Source organism: Notolepis coatsorum, assembly GCF_963971535.1.
Source record: "Notolepis coatsorum genome assembly, chromosome: 11".
In the NCBI taxonomy this organism is placed as follows: Eukaryota; Metazoa; Chordata; class Actinopteri; order Aulopiformes; family Paralepididae; genus Notolepis; species Notolepis coatsorum.
Window position 1 is genome coordinate 76,148,926 of NC_140175.1, and position 15,384 is coordinate 76,164,309.

Sequence of the window (15,384 nt, forward strand, 5' to 3'; positions counted from 1 at the left end):
ATACCAAAAGCTGTGCTGTTGTGTGGTCAGAAATCAAAGTGAAGAAAGTAATGGCTTTATTAGCTTGTATACTCTCTACTTCATAAGTCCATACATGATTATATGTTTATGTAGGCCTAATATTAACTATATCAACACCAGTGTGTATAATCAACTGGTGGACAAAGATATGTCTGAGATTAGTTTCCATGGAGACATTGTGGATCTTAACGCCACAGACCCAGATCTGCTGGCTTTATATAGGCTTAGTCACTCACGACTAGTATTAACAATGATTTTTAACCTATATGCTGATGTTTCTATGTAGGACTAGGATTATGAAATGTATATTTATGCTGTACAGACGGAACAGCAGGATACAATGCTGCAGGACCAATGCACTAGCCTGCCTGCATTTAGTCCGCCTCGAATAGGCTTGCTGGTCAATTTAGGCTAAGCAGCAATGATACCATGTTGGCGCAGTACTATGGGTCTGGTCTTGGTAACTTCTAGTCTAGTCTCCTATGTCTCTTGTTATTTGCTCAGTGATTGGATCAAGAGTTCTATCTTAATCTTGTTAGGCTCATCAGCTCAGCTTGCTGATTGAGACACTTGTCTTATTCATCATTAACCTGCACTAGGCTATTTAATCTGCAAGCAAGTCAGATTTTGTTTACTCAATGAGCCCTGACGACGTAAACTACAAGGTATGATCCGACAGACAATATGCACTGTGGAAAACTGGGACGTACAATATGCACAGTGGAAAGCTGGGCCGTACACATTGGCAAGCTAGGACCTACAATATTCACAGTGCAAGCTGGGACGTACAATATGCACAGTGGCAAGCTGGGAGGGACAACATGCACAGTGGCAAGCTGGGAGGGACAAATTCATCGATGTATCTTGACCGCTAGGACAATCAATCAAATGGTAAATGGCTGCTTTTTTATATAGCGCTTTTATCCAAAGCGCTTTACAATTTGTTACTCACATTTTACCCATTAATTCACACATTCACTCACACACCGATGGCGGAGGCAGCCATGCAAGGTGCCAACCTGCTCATCGGGAGCAATTAGGGGTTAAGTGTCTTGCTCAAGGACACATCGACACGCTGCCCGGGAGGAGCGGGAATCAAACCGGGAACCTCTGGATTGCCAGACGACTGCTCTACCTCCTGAGCCACTGTCACCCCAATCAAGAATTTGTTAGTCAGGTTGTACATGCTTTTTTTTCCACGTTGAGTGAATTAGGCCAATTTCCTGAAGAATTTGCACATTTCTGGGAAACATCAGATTTTAAGAAGTACTTCTGAATAGGGCTGGGCGATATGGAAAAAAATCATATCGCGATAACGATATGATAATGTTATCATATTTCTCGATATCGATAATTATCGAAATTGTTATAAGTATACATTTTTATTTTAATTTTTTTTTTAAACAACAGATGTATGTTTATTTTGCAGCAATTCTTTGTCGTTGCCGCCATCTTTAGTGTTACATCCCCTCACACTCCAGTTCTCAGGCTGCAGCTGGTTTAAAAAGCGAAAGTAAACCGGCTTCTCTGCTGGCTGTGGCTCCAGGGGAGTTGAACAGTTCTGGCTCTGCTAGTTTATTTTCGATCTTTTGGCGCTTTTTTGGTGGACAAACCACCGCACATGTGCACCGTGACTCGTGACTGGAGTCTAGTTCTGCTAGCACACATAGCCTACTGTGTACAGACGGTTTCAAACTGTATTTTAAATTAGAAAGCAAACAAAATAAATGGACAAGAGAAAAATAAATCTCAATTTGGTCAGTATTGTCATTTGGACAAGCAAAGCCATTACTTTAAGTTGCAGGCAAGAAAGACAAGTCTGTCCACTGTCTCTGGTTTTAAAACTGCCCTGTTGCAGGTCACAAAAAAAAATAAAAAACGATTTTTCGATTTCTTTTTAATTTTGATATTCGATATCGATTATTCAAATATATCGCGATATTTATCGTTATCGTTATATCGCCCAGCCCTACTTCTGAATTATACAACAAATGTTAATCGAAAAAAAAGGAAGTACTTCTACATTATTTCATGTGAAAAACTCAAATATGATTTGCTTACGAGAATGCCTAATTAATGAATTGACATATCCTATGACTATTAGCTGCCTAAGACAGTTGAGCACAGCCTTAGGAAATCCTGCAGTGGAATGGGTAATTTCAACAGGAAGAGAAAATGCTGACATCCTCAGTATATTGCAACTTGTTTTTATTGTGAAGGCAGCGGGGTGGAAAGGAAGGACAGCTTCTCATAGTTCCCTGTGTTTATCTATAGGCCCCGGAGACTACGGGACAGAGCTTTAGTGGAACCTTCCACGTGAGCGAACACATGTGGCCTGCTGGTCACTAGCATGTGTGTGATTATTGACCTGTCTCAAACCCTGCACTCTTTTCTTGATCCTCTGATCACAACTGTTACTTCCTTCACACAAACGTGGACAAACCTTTTGTCTCATTCTGATTAGAGTAGTCCCGAACAGAATCGGAAAGTATTGATCAGTATTGGCTATATTAGGCCTGTTCAAATCCCGATCCTTGACATTAAAGGACATTTAAAGTTATGATGCAGTTTAAAAAAAAAAAAAAAAAACATTTTATGCAGAGCTTTTAAATGTTCAAGCATACCTATATTGGATTGGTTTTTACTAACTTTAAAGTACTTAAACTGTGCACAATGCAGCTGTATTATCTATGAAAATACAAATATCGGACCTGTGCACTGTATTGGCAGATAGGCTACTCAGTATTGACTTATATGGTTGGGACGGTCATGTCCCTAATTATATGTGTTTTGTCTTTTGTCTCTCTTTGTCACTCTGTCTTCTGGCATCCTTTCCACAGTCTTTTGAGTGTCTCTTTCTCTGGGTCCAAACCATACTCTTCACATAGAAATAATAACTGGCCTTCTTGAACTCATGTCTATCATGTATGATGGGTATGAGTGCCCACTTCATAAGCCTAGAGAGAGAAAATAACCTAGAGAGATAATATAGCCTATATTAAGTAGGGGTGGGGGAACAAATGTATACAGTGTGTTTTTATTTTTAGCTTACAATCACTTTTGCTGGAAACGTTATCTTATTATTTTAAACACAGATGTTGGGGGGGGGGGGGGGGGGGGGGGGGGCTCAGTCGTCACAACCAGGCAAGGATGTCAGAGATTCTATATGGTTTAGAAGGGGTCTCCAAGTCTTCAAGAATTCATGGAGCCCTTGATGGAGAATCTGAGCTTTTCAAGATTAATAGACAATAGCAACTACCTATTGTGAGATGGAGGTTGAGTATGTTTCCACTTAAAGAGAACGAGTCGCCTGGCCAGTAAGGTGGTGAAGGCAAGAACACAATGTGCTATTTTAGAGGTAAGAGGTTGCAGAGGGACACCGAACAAGGCCCTGAGCTGATCAGGGGTGACAGTGGTATTGTATGCTGTGCCAATGGTTTAGAAGATTTCGGAGGCTGAGGCAGGACCAGAACATGTGGGTATGGTCGGCAGGAGATTGTTTGCACCTATTACATGAGTCAGTTACATTAGGATAAATTCGAGACAGCCTCAAGTTATTGTAGTGGGATATATATTTTTTATTGCAGATGTTGACAAAGTTTTCCATTGGGGACATAATTTGCAATTGAAAAAAGGTAATACATCGCAATATATCACAATATCGCAATACTATCATCTGTTTGTCCTTTCTGCAGTCCAAATTACCCAAATGCCTATTCCTGTTTGTCAGTATCGCTTTATCCATCTATATGAAACATATAATGCCTTGTGGTGACGTTTAGTGAAGGAAATATTGTTAAGGAAAAGCCTTAGTCCTTGTACGGTAGGGTTGTTATTGTTAGAGTACACAGTGACCTACAGTAGTCAGTCAGCTTGGAAGGTCAGTGGATATATTTATAGTAAACAGTGTTTCTTTCCACCCCTCCCATAGTTTGTTCCTCCTCAAAATGCCCTAGAAGGAGCAAGGATAAGATAAGATAAGATGTTCCTTTATTAATCCCCTTGGGGAAAGCCAGGGGTCATAGCAGCACAGGGGATGGGGAGGGGTAGTGGAGGTACAGGCAGGGTAATAGAGATGACAATACGAATATGTGAGAATAAAAAAACATCAGTATAGAAGGTAAAGAACAGGTTAAATATGAATAGAAAAAATTAAAAGTGAGGTTCTGGTCAGCCGGACATGTGAGATTCTATCAATAATAATAACTCAATGCCAGGTGAGATCCATGTGCAGATATACTGTATATATATATAGCTAACTAGGTCTACTCTGTACAATGTGCAATACTTCATACTTAGTCTTAACACATCCACCGCCAATCCCGTTGTACAGCGTGTCGATGTTGAATGGGCCATAGTAATGTCAATTTAGCAATACAATTTAAAAGGTTATAGCCCTGCAAAGAAGGTGAACATCTCCATAGGCTTAGAATGGTGGCAGTGAGCCTACATTGATGGATAGAAGCGTGGCAGGGAATGTGTTAATCTACAGTAAGTAAACAGATTACACAGATTATCAATAAATATATTGATGTGTAGGCCTGCCGCGATAAGCAATAAATCGATTAATTGCCGCGATAATTAAAATGAATGCAATGATTTTGACGGGCGCGATTAATTGCTATTTGCGCGTTTGTTTTAATGAGGCGGAACCAGTGCCCCTTGCAGTCTCTCTCCGTGTGGGTTGGCCGCTGGCGTTACTACAGAGCACAGCACGGGAGCTCCGTGGGGCAGTAGCAACGCCACATATAGCTTAACTAGTGTTGCTCCTTTTAACCAAGTAGCGTTATTTGTAGTGTAACGTTAGAATAACACAGAATAACGTTAATACAATTACATGCATCATTGTTTACAATGAACGGGTGGGGCTAGTCAAAGCACTGGAGACGGGGACAAGTTAAACATGAATTAATTTATTATAACGGGTCGTTTTCGAGTCGTGCTGCAGTGCCTACGCACCACAGCTATTCTATTATATACTGCTTTGACGCTTCCTCCTCATCGTTGATTGCCTGTAGTAGCTGCATCTAACGTTAGTAGCTAACGTTAAAACTAAAAAACACAACCGGACGAGACAAGTTGTCGGCTAGGATAATCACAACAATACTTCCGGTCCGGTCGGTGGGCTTCAAAATAAAAGTCTTAAACCGGAAAAGACGGAGCGGTGGGCTTCAAAATAAAAGTTTTGGGAAATAAATTTCTCAAAAAAATTCTCTAACCGGTCGCAATAATATCGCTTATCGCGATATTTTCGGGGGCAATTAATCGCCCAGCAAAATGTGTTATCGTGGCAGGCCTATTGATGTGTATACAAATAAGATCTAAGGTGCTAGTGAATGAATGAGTGATGTGTGAGTCCGTGTGCAAGGTGCACCAGAGTGTGCAGCACTCAGAAGTTCTAACAGTTCTCCAGCTGTTAGTTCTCCAGCTGTTAGTTCTCCAGCTGTTAGTTCTCCAGCTGTTAGTTCTCAAGACGTTAGTTCTCCAGCTGTTAGTTCTCCAGCTGTTAGTTCTCCAGCTGTTAGTTCTCCAGATGTTAGTTCTCCAGATGTTAGTTCTCCAGATGTTAGTTCACCAGCTGTTAGTTATCCAGCTGTTAGTTATCCAGCTGTTAGTTCTCAAGACGTTAGTTCTCAAGATGTTAGTTCTCCAGATGTTAGTTCTCCAGCTGTTAGTTCTCCAGATGTTAGTTCTCCAGCCGTTAGTTCTCCAGATGTTAGTTCTCCAGATGTTAGTTCTCCAGATGTTAGTTCTCCAGCTGTTAGTTCTCCAGCCGTTAGTTCTCCAGCTGTTAGTTCTCCAGATGTTAGTTCTCCAGCTGTTAGTTCTCCAGATGTTAGTTCTCCAGATGTTAGTTCTCCAGAGGTTAGTTCTCCAGATGTTAGTTCTCCAGATGTTAGTTCTCAAGATGTTAGTTCTCCAGCCGTTAGTTCTCCAGATGTTAGTTCTCCAGCCGTTAGTTCTCCAGCCGTTAGTTCTCCAGCTGTTAGTTCTCCAGATGTTAGTTCTCCAGCTGTTAGTTCTCCAGATGTTAGTTCTCCAGCCGTTAGTTCTCCAGATGTTAGTTCTCCAGCCGTTAGTTCTCCAGCTGTTAGTTCTCCAGATGTTAGTTCTCCAGCCGTTAGTTCTCCAGCTGTTAGTTCTCCAGATGTTAGTTCTCCAGATGTTAATTCTCCAGATGTTAGTTCTCCAGCCGTTAGTTCTCCAGCTGTTAGTTCTCCAGCTGTTAGTTCTCCAGCTGTTAGTTCTCCAGCTGTTAGTTCTCCAGCCGTTAGTTCTCCAGCCGTTAGTTCTCCAGAGGTTAGTTCTCCAGATGTTAGTTCTCCAGACGTTAGTTCTCCAGATGTTAGTTCTTCAGATGTTAGTTCTCCAGCTGTTAGTTCTCCAGATGTTAGTTCTCCAGACGTTAGTTCTCCAGATGTTAGTTCTCCAGATGTTAGTTCTCCAGACGTTAGTTCTCCAGATGTTAGTTCTCCAGATGTTAGTTCTCCAGACGTTAGTTCTCCAGATGTTAGTTCTCCAGACGTTAGTTCTCCAGACGTTAGTTCTCCAGCCGTTAGTTCTCGAGATGTTAGTTCTCCAGCCGTTAGTTCTCCAGATGTTAGTTCTCCAGATGTTAGTTATCCAGCTGTTAGTTCTCCAGCCGTTAGTTCTCCAGATGTTAGTTCTCCAGATGTTAGTTCTCCAGCCGTTAGTTCTCCAGATGTTAGTTCTCCAGCCGTTAGTTCTCCAGCTGTTAGTTCTCCAGACGTTAGTTCTCCAGCTGTTAGTTCTCCAGATGTTAGTTCTCCAGCCGTTAGTTCTCCAGATGTTAGTTCTCCAGCTGTTAGTTCTCCAGCCGTTAGTTCTCCAGCTGTTAGTTCTCCAGCTGTTAGTTCTCCAGATGTTAGTTCTCCAGCTGTTAGTTCTCCAGCCGTTAGTTCTCCAGCTGTTAGTTCTCCAGCTGTTAGTTCTCCAGATGTTAGTTCTCCAGATGTTAGTTCTCCAGCCGTTAGTTCTCCAGCCGTTAGTTCTCCAGAGGTTAGTTCTCCAGATGTTAGTTCTCCAGACGTTAGTTCTCCAGATGTTAGTTCTCCAGCTGTTAGTTCTCCAGATGTTAGTTCTCCAGACGTTAGTTCTCCAGCTGTTAGTTATCCAGATGTTAGTTCTCCAGACATTAGTTCTCCAGATGTTAGTTCTCCAGATGTTAGTTCTCCAGACGTTAGTTCTCCAGATGTTAGTTCTCCAGACGTTAGTTCTCAGACCCTTGGCCCAGTCAGATACTGTAGCTGAGAAAAGTACCATGAACTGAGAAAGTCACAAACTTCTATTGACGTGTCAAAAAGGTTATGGTCAATACAATTCATATAAATGGAACTGCCATTGACTTGGCCTACAGTAACGATAGGGCATTCATTCACAATTTATTCATTTGTAAGACCATTTATTGTGGCAATACTGAAGGTTTTCTCATTTCAGAATTTGAAGGAGGTGCCCACCTTTATTCAGCCTGGTCTTCTTTTTCTTTTCCCCCTCTTCTCTCTATCACATAGTGTAGTCAACTACACATGCAGTTAAGATTGTAGCAGATGGGAGAAAGTGCAAGTGTATAATGTCATAGAGGGCATAATGTTTATTGCACATATTGCACAATACTAGTTAAGTAAGTCTCAAAGGTCTAATTAGTAGAAGTGTCCAATTAGGCTATCACTGACTGCAGTGATTGCTTATCACTCCTCTGTGATTTTCCATTCATAAACCTTACCAGGTGTGTGATAAGGAGGAGAGTAACTGAATATAAATAATCTAAATGGTTTACTGGTGTAGTTCAATTGAATGCACCTACCTACTTAGGTTGTTAGGTAGGAGGTTTAGGAGGGTAGCATATTTCTGGTGGTAGGAGGTTTAGGAGGGTGGGATATTTGTAGTGTTAGGACGTTTAGTAGGGTGGGATATTTGTAGTGGTAGGAGCTTTAGGAGGGTAGGATATTTGTGGTGTTAGGGGGGTAGGGTATTTGTGGTGTTATGAGGGTAGGGTATTTGGTGGTAGGACGTTTACACTTAATTTAACTAAATTACCTTGGACATCTATTTGTGTATTTGTCTCATATTGTGGTGGGTCGCAATAACTGTATATTGTATAAACTAACAAATACATACAGGCCACACGCAAACTGGCATAGATGGATCAATTGTCTTCTTGACATCTTCCTGTGTCGTCCTCTGTTTATTCGCCAGGTGTTCCCTACAAACAAATCACCGTCGGCGTTCCCAAGGAGATCTTCCTGAACGAGCGCCGCGTGGCCCTGTCGCCGGCCGGGGTCCAGGCCCTGATCAAGCAAGGGTTCAATGTCGCGGTGGAGTCCGGTGCCGGAGACTCTTCCAAGTTCACCGATGAACTTTACACCCAGGCCGGAGCGACGATCAAAGACGCCAAAGACGTCCTGGCATCCGATGTGCTGGTCAAGGTGAGGAGAAGGAGGGGTGGAAGCTAAATGATGGTTGGGAGAGCAGTGCCCCTAGACCAGAGGAACCATTAAAGAGGGAGGAGTGGAATGTAAATAGATGAACCATCATCCGTGGGGGTGAATGGATAAATGATAAACCCAGAACCAGGACAGAAAGATGCTGAAAAAAGAAAGAAAGAGATTGACAGATGTTTACAGCTCCTAAATAGTTAGAATTGGTCAAATGCAGAGGACGAATTCCCCCTTCAACTTTAAACAGTAGGGTTTCAGCAAAAATTATTTCAGGGCCTGTACAGACAGGGATTATACAGACAGGGATTATACAGACATGGATTATACAGACATGGATTATACAGACATGGATTATACAGACAGGGATTATACAGACAGGGATTATACAGACATGGATTATACAGACATGGATTATACAGACAGGGATTATACAGACAGGGATTATACAGACATGGATTATACAGACATGGATTATACAGACAGGGATTATACAGACAGGGATTATACAGACAGGGATTATACAGAAATGGATTATACAGACAGGGATTATACAGACATGGATTATACAGACATGGATTATACAGACAGGGTTTGTACAGACAGGGATGGGGAGGAAATTAGGCCACTTTACTCGCCAAATGCGAGTATTTTTTACGCCATATCCCATGTGCTGCACACAGCAGCATCACACCTGGACAAGAGGCAGGGGAACTATGTGAGAATGCTATTCATCGACTACAGCTCGGCATTCAATACCATAGTCCCCTCCATACTCATAGCCAAGCTCAGGGACCTGGGCTTGGGCTATGACCTCTGCCAGTGGGTCTTGGACTTCCTGACTGGCAGACCCCAGGTGGTGAGAGCAGGCAACTGCACCTCCTCATCCATCACCCTCAACATAGGGGCCCCCCAGGGCTGTGTTCTGAGTCCCCTCCTCTACTCCCTGTACACACACGACTGTGTGGCTCAGCGGAGTAGCAATACAATCGTCAAATTTGCTGACGACACAGTGGTGGTGGGCCTGATCTCTGCCAACGACGAGAGGGCCTACCTGGAAGAGGTCAAGGTCCTGGCGGGATGGTGCCAGGAAAACAGCCTCTCCCTGAACGTCAGCAAAACAAAGGAGATGATTGTGGACTTCAGGAGGTCGGGGGTCAAGGACTACAGCCCCCTCAGCATCGACGGGGCACCGGTTGAGAGAGTCAACAGCTTTAAGTACCTCGGAGCCTACATATCCGAGGACTTGACATGGACCACACACATTAACAGTGTTGTGAAGAAGGCACGACAACGCCTCTACTTCCTCAGGCGCCTAAGGAAGTTCCAAGTCAGCCAGAAGATCCTTAAGAACTTCTACTCATGTACAATAGAGAGCATCTTGACCGGCAACATCACCTCCTGGTTTGGGAATAGCACTGCACAAGACCAAAGCAGACTACAAAGAGTGACACGTTCAGCCGAACGCACAATTGGAGGGGGGCTCCCCACCCTCCAGAACATTTACTACAAGCGTTGCAAGGGCAAGGCTAAGAGAATCATTAAAGACTCCAGTCACCCGAACAACTGCCTCTTTGAACTGCTGCGGTCAGGCAAGCGATACAGGAGTCTCAAGGCGAGCACAGAAAGACTCAGAAGAAGCTTCTATCCCCAGGCCATCAGGCTGCTAAACGAACAATGAATGAACACTACACAACAACAACCACCAAACGCACATAGCACACACATCCACACGCACACACTCACTTTAAACAAACACACTGTAGCACCCACTCCACACACTTATAGCACACACCCACTTTAAACAAACACACTGTAGCACCCACTCCCCACACTTTATATTTATGGATGAAGGATTGCACTACAACTCGTACACCTTACTGTAAATTGTACCTAAAATTGTACCTCATCCCATTTCTGCTTTGCACTAGATAGTACTGTACATTAGTACACTGCATAGTATTGTGTATTGTATATTATATGGTAACTCAGAACATTGTACATATGTCTATACCGAACACTGTGACCTCATTTTCTTCTTCTAAATTCATGCTATATTATGTTATTATGTTATTTGATACTATCTTGTCTAGCACAGTCTCTGGAGCGTAACAGTAAGAAGCATTTTGTATGAAAGTATTCTGTACTTCTGTATGACAACTATTAAAGAACTTGAGAACTTGAACTTGAACTAATTCATGAAGAGCACTCGCCAGTCTGGCGAGTACTAGTAATTACAAAACAAAAAAATCATTCTGCAATCTGCTGATTCGCTCACTGGCACAAGCCGAACTCTGACTCCCCCCTTGATTCCTCCCATTTGCGCCTCAATCCAACCATAACCAATCGTTGTACAGATGCGCTCTAAGCTCCTCCAATGAACACTCATTTTCTAGAAGATGCCGCCCATCTAGGGGAAGTGGACAGATCACTGCTCGCGGACCTACAGACTCCTGCCACCGGCTTGACAACGTAGACAAACTAGACAAAAACACATCAGTGGATGAAAATAATTGCATGTAGAGTCGTCGCTTTCGGATATCAGTGCGGTCTGACATGGGGGCGAACAACAGCATGCGACGCGTCTCCTTCGAGTCGGATGAGAATGACAAGTCAACCAGCATTAGCCGGCTAGCTACCTAGCATGTAACAAGCTATCATAACGCGCGTTCAACATAGTGGACGACTATACTGAGCGGCTTTGCTTAAATGCAGCCGAGTGACATTTTATTATTACCGGGTTTCCCCCCATATCACCACTCAATCAATCAATCAATCAATCGCCCATATGCCCTTCACAACGGTGATGTTGTCATACTTGGCATTCAGAATACACCTGCTGAACCCCTAGCGTTGTCGATTCGGTTCCAATGTATTGTCATCTTACAGCACAAGTACAGTACAACCAGAATACATTTGGCATACAACCAGAGTGCAAATGTAACAAGTCAAGTTGTTTTATTTAGCTATTACATTACAGTGAAATGCTTGGTTCTTTCACTGCCCAACTCAGTCCAACCTAGACCAGTCCAACCTAGTCCAGTCCAGCCCAGCATCTTTCCCTGCCTAGTTCAGCCCAACCCAGTCCAGAATAGTTCCCTCTTTCATGTTAATATGTGATATCCTAATATTTTGAAGAGTAGAGACAGTGTGATTAATACATGTTGTATGCTAATATTGTGAAGAGTAGAGACTGTTATTAATGTTTTATGCTAATAAATATTTTAAAGAGTAGAGACACAGTGTGATTTTTACTATGATTGAAAATCAATTTAGACAAAGACATACAAAGAAGTAATTATCACAATTAGCGATTTTTTTTGGCTGGTAAAAAATCAGTTTGTCTGGTAAAAAAAATCAGATACTCGCCAGTTGGCTGGTAAGCCAAAAAGTTAGTTTCCTCCCCTGGACATGGATTATACAGACAGGGATTATACAGACAGCGTTTGTACAGACATGGTTTGTACAGACAGGGATTATACAGACATGGATTATACAGACAGGGATTATACAGACAGCGTTTGTACAGACATGGTTTGTACAGACAGGGATTATACAGACATGGATTATACAGACAGGGATTATACAGACATGGATTATACAGACATGGTTTGTACAGACAGGGATTATACAGACATGGATTATACAGACAGGGATTATACAGACATGGATTATACAGACATGGTTTGTACAGACAGGGATTATACAGACATGGATTATACAGACAGGGATTATACAGACAGGGTTTGTACGGACATGGATTATACAGACAGGGATTATACAGACAGGGATTATACAGACAGGGTTTATACAGACAGGGATTATACAGACAGGGATTATACAGACAGGGATTATACAGACAGGGATTATACAGACAGGGTTTATACAGACAGGGATTATACAGACAGGGTTTGTACATACATGGATTATACAGACAGGGTTTGTACATACATGGATTATACAGATAGGGTTTGTACATACATGGATTATACAGACAGGGTTTGTACATACATGGATTATACAGACAGGGTTTGTACATACATGGATTATACAGATAGGGCTTGTACAGTCAATGCAATTGACTTTGCATTGGGTTTGTGGCTAAATGGCTGGAGCAGGTATTCAGCGTGAAGAACTGCATGGATTGTAGCGAATGGATAGCAAATGTTTTAAAGGTTTTTAAATGTTTCTTTTCGCCGCCTCTCTCACCCACTCCCTCCGCCCTCCCCAGGTGCGTGCTCCCATGTTCAACCCAGAGTTGGGGGCCCATGAGGCGGAGCTGATGAAGGAGGCAGCCACCCTGGTCAGCTTCATCTACCCAGCGCAGAACCCGGAGCTGATGGACATGCTGTCCCAGAGGAAGGCTACGGTCCTGGCCATGGACCAGGTGCCCCGAGTCACCATCGCACAGGGCTTCGACGCCCTTAGCTCCATGGCTAACATCACAGGGTGAGGAGATGGATACAGGAGAACATACACCCATTATACATAGAGATGTATACACACTGCTAACATCACAGGTTGCCAGTGGTTCTCACTGTCTTCCCCTGGGGGGGCGCAGAGGCATGACAGGGGGGCCGCGAGCGACCGGGGAAAAAGGTCTGTTTACGTGGAACTAACTAGCTGAACTATTGTTTGGACGTCGGTGTGTTTCTCGCGGCGCACAACAATAAACAAACCGTGCCGTCACGTTCCCCCGCTCTACATGAATGGGTTAATTCGACTCAGCCAACTGGCTGGGACCATGACACATATACTGTCCTCACATACTGTCCTCACATACTGTCCTCACATACTGTCATCACACATACTGTCCTCATATACTGTCCTCACATACTGTCCTCACATACTGTCCTCATATACTGTCCTCACATACTGTCCTCATATACTGTCCTCACATACTGTCCTCACATACTGTCCTCATATACTGTCCTCACATACTGTCCTCACACATACTGTCCTCATATATACTGTCCTCACATATACTGTCCTCACATACTGTCTTCACATACTGTCCTCACATACTGTCCTCATATACTGTCCTCACATACTGTCCTCACATACTGTCCTCATATACTGTCCTCACATACTGTCCTCACATACTGTCCTCATATACTGTCCTCATATACTGTCCTCACATACTGTCCTCACATACTGTCCTCATATACTGTCCTCACATATACTGTCCTCACATACTGTCTTCACATACTGTCCTCACATACTGTCCTCATATACTGTCCTCACATACTGTCCTCACATACTGTCCTCATATACTGTCCTCACACATACTGTCCTCATATACTGTCCTCACATACTGTCCTCACACATACTGTCCTCACATACTGTCATCACATATACTGTGCTCATATACTGTCCTCACATACTGTACTCATAGGTATTGCTGCCTTGACAGGGTAAGGGGATATACGTTTGTCATCAGGAAGGCAGACACAAAACACACACTCTCACAGAGTTAACATGGCAAATGTTCACTGTCAATTCAGTATAACTGAATGAATGAGTGTCTCTCTGCCAGGTCTCGAGCTGTCCATCTAGCTTACATGACATGATGACAAGTTTGTATTTCTGCCTTGGCAGCCAGACTGATCTACTTGGCACAGGAGATGTAAATATACACACACACACACACACACCTACACACACACACACATGCACGCACACACTCACGCACGCACACACACACATGCATGCACGCGCACACACACACAGTTCATATTCAGATGCCATTTCTGGATTAGGTTGGACGTTAGGAGGAGCTGTTGTAAATATCCACAGTCGCATAGCAGCTGTGTGGCAGAGCTCTGCCATTGTCATTGTGGAGCAGTTATGGCAACAGTTTGGGAAATATGCTTCAATATTCTAGTTCTAGATGGGAATAATCCAGTTTGTTCCAGTGGTTCTAGATGGGAATAATCCAGTTTGTTCCAGTGGTTCTAGATGGGAATAATCCAGTTTGTTCTAGATGGGAATAATCCAGTTTGTCCCAGTGGTTCTAGATGGGAATAATCCAGTTTGTTCCAGTGGTTCTAGATGGGGATAATCCAGTTTGTTCCAGTGGTTCTAGATGGGGATAATCCAGTTTGTTCTAGATGGGAATAATCCAGTTTGTTCTAGATGGGAATAATCCAGTTTGTCCCAGTGGTTCTAGATGGGGATAATCCAGTTTGTTCTAGATGGGAATAATCCAGTTTGTTCTAGATGGGAATAATCCAGTTTGTCCCAGTGGTTCTAGATGGGAATAATCCAGTTTGTTCCAGTGGTTCTAGATGGGGATAATCCAGTTTTGTCCAGTGGTTCTAGATGGGAATAATCCAGTTTGTTCCAGTGGTTCTAGATGGGGATAATCCAGTTTGTTCCAGTGGTTCTAGATGGGAATAATCCTGTTTGTTCCAGTGGTTCTAGGTGGGGATAATCCAGTTTGTTCCAGTGGTTCTAGGTGGGGATAATAATAAACATAAACACCCTTAGTGGGTAGGTGCACCATGATGTATTCAGTGTGGAAAAAGGCAGTAAGTGGGCTACTTAATTTCCTATATGGTCAGGTTGGCCCTTTGGCTGACCCGCAGGAATAAGATCAGGGTGTGGCAAATGTTGATGCCTGTATTAGGTTGTATTTAGGGATGTGCAAGGATATTTGGTTAGCCGGTTAACCAGTCGTTTTAAATTGACTGGATATTCTTAACGGTTAAATGGTTAATAATTTTTTTTTATATATTATTTAAGCATTACATCACGCGCAGGAGTGGTTTGTGAACAATAAACCATGCCTAGGGGTGGTCGTTAGACCCCCCTAGGCATGGTTTATTGTTCACAAATCACGACTGCAAGTGGTGTAAAGCTTTTATACAACTGCCAGATTCATCCAACCTTATTGCTATACAATAAA

General features: G+C 42.9%; 1 protein-coding gene across 1 annotated transcript in view; it reads left to right on the forward strand.

The window, feature by feature from the left end:
- nnt (nicotinamide nucleotide transhydrogenase) overlaps positions 1–15,384 on the forward strand; it is a gene marked incomplete at its 3' end in the record, with an annotated part of 159,565 nt that overhangs the window by 9,968 nt on the left and 134,213 nt on the right. The window contains exons 3-4 of the mRNA XM_084324965.1: positions 8,239–8,468; positions 12,709–12,926. Coding sequence (XP_084181091.1) covers positions 8,239–8,468; positions 12,709–12,926 — 448 coding nt within the window. The remainder of the gene's footprint in view (positions 1–8,238; positions 8,469–12,708; positions 12,927–15,384) is intronic.